This window comes from Halyomorpha halys, unplaced genomic scaffold, assembly GCF_000696795.3.
Source record: "Halyomorpha halys isolate HHAL.00 unplaced genomic scaffold, Hhal_1.1 Scaffold150.1, whole genome shotgun sequence".
NCBI classification, from domain to species: domain Eukaryota; kingdom Metazoa; phylum Arthropoda; class Insecta; order Hemiptera; family Pentatomidae; genus Halyomorpha; species Halyomorpha halys.
This window is the reverse complement of record NW_027113424.1, coordinates 978,536-987,643: the sequence shown is the minus strand read 5'-3', so window position 1 is coordinate 987,643 and position 9,108 is coordinate 978,536. Positions and strand designations below refer to the sequence as shown.

Here is a 9,108-nt window from a genome sequence, read left to right as displayed (position 1 = left end):
TATATATATATATATATACAAAAAAAAGTCCATGAGGTTTATGCCAGTAATTACACAATAAATTATTGAACATAGGAAATATTGGAATAATGCAATTGCAAATCCAGGAGCTTTTTATTTGCAGAAGATATGAATCCTCTAAGCTATGAACAGTTACAAAAGCTTGTTCTGGAGGTCCAATAAATGTCTTAAGAGAAGGAGGGAGAGCCTACTTTGGTCTCACATCTTATTTAATCTTCTTCTTCTTAACTGGTGCTTAACTCCATTCGGGAGGAAGGCCGCCTGCAACTTTGACCTCCAGTCAGCTCTCTGCTGAAGCGCAACCTTGGTCTCCTATCTCATCACTGGCCACGTAATCTATCATCTTGTGTCACCCTTAGGACTTAGTGTTCTGCCATTCCTGCCAGATGTCCCGCCCACCATAGTCAACTGATCTTGATGATTGACAATGGTCTCTTTTCTCGCCTTGATTTAAATAATTTCTTTATGTCGTCTGGAAAAATTGGGAATTCACTATCAGTTTTGTGAAAGTCATCATTATTTCTACATCTTAATATCTTGCTTCAGTTTCCTTCAACTGTTGGATAGCCAATTTTGGCATTTTCCTTCCTTTATTTACAGCTCTTATTCATAATTACTTATTGGGGTTTATTATACCCCATCTTGAGAATGGCACTGTTAACTTTATCTGCACCTATTACCATATTTTATATTCACATAAAACTTCTTTTGACTATTTTTTTTTTTACATTCTTGAAAGGCCCTTAGGCTTTTTAGAAGTTATTTGAGTATTGAATGGTTCAATTGAATGTCGGATATTGGCGATACATCTGGAGGTGCATCACCTCATTTGTTATTATATTTTTAGATTAGCTACATGATAGTATAGTGTATTCATTGACTTATTTATGTATAAAATAATGAAATTATTGAATTGGAATTAATGAAACCTTTCTATGATGAAGAACATCCATTTAATCCTTTAACATTAAATTGACTACAGTTAGTTTTTCTTATTATCTCATCATTATCCTAATAACTAAGTTTATATTTAGCTTAAAATTTAATTTAATTCATCTATGTGACTATGTGTTTCAGTGAATCCTATTTAAGTATGATATCATTCAGACAAGACATAATGTTATTTTCTTGTGGTATTTAGATTAAAGTATTTTTTAAATATATATGTATATATACTTGACCATAAAAATTTATATATAAGAAGATGGTCAGGGTTGCGGTAAAAAAAAAGAACAAATAGTTTATAACTATTTGTTCTTTTTTTGATCGCTACCCTGACCCATCTTCTTATATATATTTTTTAAATGAGTTTCTGTTTTCAGGTATTTAAACCCCATAATGGAGCTATTACAGTTTTGTCTTATGATCCACATAGAGAGGGTGAAAGAATTATTTTAAGTGGCAGTGTTGACTTCAGGATATTTATTTATCGTTTGGTAAAGTATAAGCAAGATTATTTGAGACTATGCCCGATTGGGTTTGTTTTACTGCCTGATGAGGTTTATTCTTTAACTTGGAACAGGAACAAGGTATTTCATTGTTTTGTTATTTTATCTATTTTATTTTTTGTTTTTAAAAATTAATATAGTATACATTGTAGTAACAAACTCTTAATGTCCTTTAATGATGTTAGGTGGTTCAAAACAAGTCTATTTTGATTGTTTGTAGGTATTGAATTATAACAGTAGGTAATAGTTAACTACATACGTATTTTTTGTTGGTTACTGGAAATTGATCTTAACTCATAGAGGTAGATTTTTTTAATTTATTTTTTACCATTAGGTTCCTCAAAGAACAATTTTTATCACAGGAGAAATGCAAAACATTATATTTATTTATGAGGAAAATATGATTGGGAGTGCGGTCAATGGAGAACACAAATAAGTATAAACTTATTTATTAGTGCCAATGTTGTGGCCAGAATTTGAAACTTTGATCGGGGCTAAGAACAAAAAATAAGAGAGCAACCATAATGAATAGGAGGAATTACAGAATGATTAGAAAATAAAGAAAGGTACAAAATAGAGAATAATTTTAAGTGGCAATATTGACTTGAAAGTTTTTTTTTTTATTGGCTTGTAAGGTATAAACAAGATTATTTAAGACTACAGTATACTATTTTGTATCTATAATGTTAGGTGTTTTCTTACTTTCTAATCATTCTGTAATTTATGTTATTCATTATGGTTGCTATCTTGTTTTTTGTTCTTAGCCCTGATGAAGGCTTGAAATTCTGGCCGAAACTTTGGCTCTAATAAATAAGTCTTTACTGATTTGTATTCTTCTATGACCCACACCCAATCTCCTTATATATATGTTACGGTGGGTAGGGGTTCAAAAGGAACCTTTACTAGCCCAACCGTGAAAAGAGAAGAATAGCCAAATTTTGTTATTTTTAAATAAGTAAACATAATAAAAAGGAACACAAAATATACAACTAGAAACAAAAAGAAAGCTTAACACTATTATAAAATTAAATTAATTGAACAAAAGAGAAAAAAGTCTTATTTCACCGGTGATTGGTGGGGCCCCGGTTGTGGTTGTTCTGAGAGGATATTCTCGTGGAAGTAGATCGACAAAAGGACGTACGCCCGCCTGCCTTGTCCTCTTGGAGGATGAGTCGAAGAAGTCCGCCCGCCGTGGCTAAGATGATTTAGCTGGCGAAGATGGCCAGAATGTATGTGGAATGTGGATGGCCATGCTTAGTGAGGAGAAAATGAAGAAGATATGTATATGCAGTGAGACGTTAAGAAGTTGTCTGTCTATTTTTCAATATAAAAACAAAAGAAAAACATATGCCTTTTTAAACAATAAAAACATATGTTATACAGTTGATTTTCATTTAAACAATGTGTTGGCCGCAACAATATACATTATCCAGAGTGAACTATCTACTCATCATAATATTTATTTACTATTCCCACTTTGTTTCAGTAAAATACATGGAAAACAGATTTCAGCAAGCAATAGCTGCACAAAAACACATATATTAATAACCCCTATTATTATTTTCATTTACCTATGTATCGTATATATAGTAAAAGAAAGTATTGCGATTATGAAAAATTTTTACTTTGCGTTTTCAGCAGAGTCCCATTAACTAAGTCTCACAAAATGGTCTCTGTGTTTTTTTATAAGAACAGTCTAGCGCAAAAATGAAAAGTTGTATGAAATGAATTACATATTTAAGTAGTGGACGCTAGGGATGTTACTTTATTGATAAAATCTAACGACTGGAAGGGTCACTTGATTGTAGGAAGCCTGGTATGACAAATAAAATTAGGGATAATAAGTGGATATGATTATAGAAGATCTGTCAAAAGCTACTGTTTGGTGGGCCATTGTCTATAAATCAGATGACCAACAATGAGTATTACAAGAATGAAAAGAGGATTTGAATTGAAGGAGATTAGAGATGTATGATGGAAAGCAAGATTGGATAATTTGATTGAGAAAGTATGCTAGGAAATACTCAACAGTATTAAAAAGGATAAAACCACTTCAATTCTTTATAAAATCGGGAGATAGAGTTATCTCTTGTATCTCTTGAGTTTCTCATTTACTCATATTGGATATTTTGTGAAAATAATATCTTATCCTTGTTATTGAGAGTTTTTAAAAGAATAATAATTGTTCCACATATTTTAATTGAAGAAATTTTCATTATTGCTGGCCATTTGATTATTGATCAACCTCTCCAAACATTGATCATGAAAAAAAGTGATTTTCATTGAGCTTTGTAACACTAGTTAAGGACAATTATTTTTCGATATTTATGATTTTCTAACTAAATAGCTAAGTAAAAGGCCAATGGTGGTGGAAATTAGTCAAATACAATGACAAAAAAGTAGCTCGATTTAAATTTATGAGTCAGTCATTTTTGGATGCCATTTTATTACAGTGCGGCCCCTTGTTCTCTGAGAAATTTGTTTTTAATTAATAGTTTTGAGTAAGAAAACAATTGTGATATTGGAGAAGTGTACATGGAGGGGGTCTGGCCCTCACACTATTATGGATTTTTATGCATTAATAGAAAAAAAATTCTAAAAATATATTTTTTAAAAATTTGTGAAAATAATTTATAATAAAAATATGAATTTTAATTTAGCTTAATCTCCTTTGATATTTTAGGATTGCTTTCTTGTTATATCTCCCCATGGAACAATTACTGAAGTTGCATTAGCTCAAGACATTCCTGATCCTCCAGTCAATTCTTTTGAAATTAAACTGCCAACAAGAGTCTGTCATTTTAAAAGTGTCAAAGCAGAAGTTATGCGAAACTTGGCCATCGAAAGAAATATGAAAAGAATGGAAAGGCGTAGAATTCATGAGAAGAATAAACGGGAATATGAAATAAAGTTGTTAAAAGAAAGAAAAAAGAAGTTTGCTGAACTGGATGTGTTTGCTGGTAATTTATTAAAGGAAAGAGAATTGGAAAGAGAAAAATTAAAGAAAGAAAGAAGAGCTTTGTTGGAGGAAAAGAAGGATGCAGCAAGAGATCAATCATTGCTATTGAAGCAAATATATCAATATCGCTCATCATATAATGATAGCGATGATAATACAGAATTGAGAGAAATTAAAGATCACGCACTTTCTGATTTATCAACTGATTCTTACAAATATTCAGAAAAAGCTCCAAACATTATTCTTAAAAGATTTCAAGAGTTAGTTGAGCAGAAAAAAATAAGAAGAGGATTAGCTGATGAGGTTTTGGGAGAAACTATTTTGAACAAGGAGGGGACTGAGGCTGTTGTGGAGATCTTCAAAAAGTTGAAAGAAATTAAAGGAGAGTATTTAAATGATAAGCAAAAACCCAAGTCTAACCAACTTGAAGGAACTGGATCTGAACCAATAGTGGATAGTGAAGGCATAATAGCTTGCATGGGTTATAAACAACTAGATAAAGATGGCATAGAAAATGAAGAAATTAAAAGTAATTCTGAAGATTATTCTTTTTGTTCATTAGGTCCTCCAGAAGATAAAGTCATTATAGATAAATTATTACAGATAATTGATGAAGAAATAAGTTATGATGATCTAGGTTAGTATGATTACAATTTTTATGTAGTACTTTAGATTTTGCACAGATAGTATGGAAAGAGTACAACTCAAAATCGTCATTGCTTTATATTATTTTTGGTGGACCATTGTCTTCTTGTGACCTATCTATATAATTGAAGCATCAGCTGCAATATTTTGTAAGACTGGAAAAACACTCTAAGATCTTTTATTCAGACCTAATGGTGTGCCTATTGTTAGCTCTAAAACACCCTTTTTGAGTTGTGCCTACCAAATCATGGATCACTGATATAATACTGAAAGATATAATATTTAAATCATACCCTTTAACAATTTTTTTTTTTTTTACTTTATAGATGTTATATCTGAAGACGAAGAAGTTCCGCCAAGATTTTGTCCACCAGGCCCTCCTACTCTATATTTTGCTGAGTAAGTTATTGCAGCTTAATGTTGTGGATTCTTCTGGTATATATATTTTTACTATTGTAGAAGATAAAGGTGAACTCAGGATCCCACTTTCCCCTTAAACAATAATTGGTCAACAGTATTTTTCCAATGTAGATTTTATTTTTATTTGCTCTTTTATGTTCAATTTATATTACATTTATAAAAACTAATAATTATTGTCATGTATTCCTTGTTTCATATTAATATTTATATAATATTTATTTTTGGTTAACTTATTTCAATAAGTTTAATATCAATATTTTGTTTAGCCCATTTTAGTCAGTATAAATACAGTATATAGATTTAGTATGTTTTAATTAGTATGGATATACAATAAGTTTAGCATTATTATTGTTTATAAACTTGTATTACTTAAATTTATGTGAGTTTCTTTATGCCCACTGTCAAACTAAAACAGCCATTTTGACTGTGTATTCTACGAAATTCATGTTTCCCATCTGCCGAAAGTTTGTCTAAATTTTTAAAACTATAAAATTACCTTATCAAGCCCTTAAAATGACATTTATCTGTTAGTTATTCAACGACCAGTTTAAATAACATATAAATAATAAATCTGAAAATTTGAACTGTAATTAATGATAATGTAATGAGAATATTGGTATGTTAAGTTAGCTGATATTGGTGGCACCCCTTGGGCTAAAAGGTTTGGATACCAAGACACATAGTACATAGAATAATAATATAGTAATCATATATATTATAATAATATTTAGTTAATTTTCAGTTATATAAATGACGATTGCATTTGGGTCTCTCCTGGAGGTTATGATGCCGGTTTAATTTATGAATATGAATTAGGTGCTGATGAACCATATAAATGTACTCCCATAGCTGAATTTGAAGATACAGAAATGTCTTGCTTTTTATATATGTAAGCTGTTTATATATTGCTTCTGATATCAAGTGTTATTTCTTAAGTTTTTTATTTCTATTATTATGTTTTTAATGCATTATTATTATTATTATTATTATTTTTTTATAGCAATGGAGGATACTTAATTATTGGCCAAGGAAATGGTGCTGTTAAGATAGTGAATACAAATCCAGATAACTTTACTGATTTTTCTAATTACTGGGTCTGTGGAATGCATGACAACATAAGAGGAAGGATAAAAAAGATTTGTATAACTTATGATTTTAGACATCTTTATTCTATTGGAGAAGATTCTAATATTTTTTTTTATGGTATCAATTTGGTACATACAAAGTTTAAAGAAAAGCGTAATTTTCCACAAGCAATATTGTTGGTAACTTAGATTTTAATTGTTTTTCTTTCTTTTTTTTTTTTTTAATGAAGTTGATAAGTTAGAAATATTTCTTTTTTAGCCTAAAGAGTTAAGAATTAATGACATCATTGAACCTGATGCTTCCAGTCTAGAAGACTCAGTGAAACAAGCTGAAAGAGTTTGGCTAGAAAAGCAAGTAGATGTCAAAGAAGTTTTGTTAGCTAAGCTTCAAAATTTAGCTAACAAATACGAAATTTTATTTTCATTGTAAGAATAAATTATATTTATTTTTAGTTTTTGAAGTAGTAAATTTTAGGTTGAGATGAGCAAAAGTTGATTAAAATTCTGTGACCAACATTGAAAGTATGAGTTTGAACTTTTACCTTCCTCCAATTCGATTTTGAGACCAAATGAATATAGAATGACGCTATAAATTTGTTATTGATATTCAACTAGAAGTGAATGTAATAATAATTTATGGAACATTTTAATACTCACATGAATGGTATATTAAATAGTCAAAAGTTGAAAAAAGCCATGGGTGCCTCCCGACTGATACAAAGTTTTTCTGAGACTTTTTAGGCTACTTATACTTTATTGGTCAGTAAATTAAAGCATAAGTAAAATAAAAGTAATTTAATAATAAAATAATTTTGAATTTGTATTAATACTGGCTATCAATATTGATTAGAAAGAAGGATATATATTTTTTCAGGTTTATTTTATTTTATTATTTACATTATTTTATATGAGCAATCTTTTGATTTGGTACACTAAAGCATTCAGGTAATTATTGTAGAATCATAATGTCACTGTAGCAAGTACAAAAAAGCTTTTCTTTGTTCTAAATGTCTCTTTATTTGTTTTATCCCATTATCTTTCTTATAAAATAAATATTTTCTTTTTTTTATAGAAATCATGGACTTCCTGAATCTTTAAGATTTCCATTAGACTACTTTATTATTGATGAAGATTATAATAAGAGAACATTAAATGTTTTACTAAATAGAAAAAATGAATTAACCCAACGATTAGAATTTGAAGTTAAGAAAGCGAAACAAATCAGGGACCAAATTTTTAACTATTTTCTTAATCCAATCAAGACATTTAAAATTTATATCTACGCTCATTCGTAAGTTTCTTGTTTAAATTAAATATTAATATTGCTTGCTCCATGTTTAGTTATCGCATTAAAATGAATGTTTTTTGGCTAAAGACTCACTTTGAAGTTCTCCCTGCTCATTAGGTTTTTCAAAAAACAAAATTATCCAGTTCTTTTTGGTTCAAAAATATAAATGTTGAGCAAATATGAAATAAATTTCTAAGATATCCAAAATTAATTGAAGTTTGATTTTATTTAGATACTTGTATGATTTTAAGCTTGTTATTTGTTGATAACAGGCATTGAAACTTTTAAGATATCCTGATTAAGACACTACAGTTAAATGAATTGCTTTGTCTGGCATATTGGTTTGATATTTTCTTTTCCTTTGTGCTGCATTTTGTTGCTTCTCAGCAGTATCTTCCTTTTTTTATTATTATAATTAATTTAAATGCACTTTCACTCGACAATTCATTAATTTTTTTGATAATTATTCGATTGCATAACTTTTTGGAATTGTGACTGGGACATTTCACTTTTTCTGTTATTATAAGACCTGTTAAACATAACAAAACATCATTTTAAAAAATAATAAAAACATCACAATATATACTCTTTTTGCCAAATTAAAAGAAATGGCTAAAATTTGTAAGTGTGCGATTTAAACTTCATAAATTTATGATCTTTTTTGAATTGTGTTTTTTCACCTTCAATTGTTACTAACACTATGCCACACTACGTTTGGACACTTTTTCTCTTTGCAATTTATCTTAAGATTTTATTGCATTCTAAATTAATTAAACAATAATCAATAGCTTTTGTAAATAACTTTTGTTTTTTTTTAGTATATTGATATGATTACAGATTTTATTGCAAAGTAACAACATTCTTACAAGCAAAACTTCCTGTTGCATTCTTGATGGCTGAAAGAGAAGTTGAGAATATTATGTTTGATATTTTAAAAAAAGGCAGGTATATGATCCGACAATTTAATATATTTGTAATTGTAAGTTCTTGTTTTGAAAACATTAACATATATTGACTAAATCAAATTTATATAAGTTCTGTTTTTCAATTTGTTTCCACATTCATTTATATTGTATTTTGTATGGTTGCATAATAACACATTTAATTGGGAAGCTTATTGTGCTCAGTCTGTTATATCAAAGATATCTTAAATGATTAACAAGAACTCTCATAATTATAATTATAAAAAGGATGTTTTATTTTTTTTTACAATTAAGACGACCTCAAAAGTGTCTCTTTTTG

The 9,108-nt window shown here is 28.9% G+C and overlaps 1 protein-coding gene across 3 annotated transcripts in view; it reads left to right on the top strand.

The window, feature by feature from the left end:
• Positions 1–9,108, top strand: part of LOC106678626 (cilia- and flagella-associated protein 44) — a 50,035-nt gene that overhangs the window by 23,031 nt on the left and 17,896 nt on the right. For all 3 annotated transcript variants that reach the window (XM_014417250.3, XM_014417249.3, XM_014417252.3), the window contains exons 10-17: positions 1,344–1,550; positions 4,153–5,065; positions 5,400–5,472; positions 6,236–6,382; positions 6,494–6,758; positions 6,838–7,004; positions 7,651–7,869; positions 8,704–8,811. In XM_014417250.3, coding sequence (XP_014272736.1) covers positions 1,344–1,550; positions 4,153–5,065; positions 5,400–5,472; positions 6,236–6,382; positions 6,494–6,758; positions 6,838–7,004; positions 7,651–7,869; positions 8,704–8,811 — 2,099 coding nt within the window. The remainder of the gene's footprint in view (positions 1–1,343; positions 1,551–4,152; positions 5,066–5,399; positions 5,473–6,235; positions 6,383–6,493; positions 6,759–6,837; positions 7,005–7,650; positions 7,870–8,703; positions 8,812–9,108) is intronic.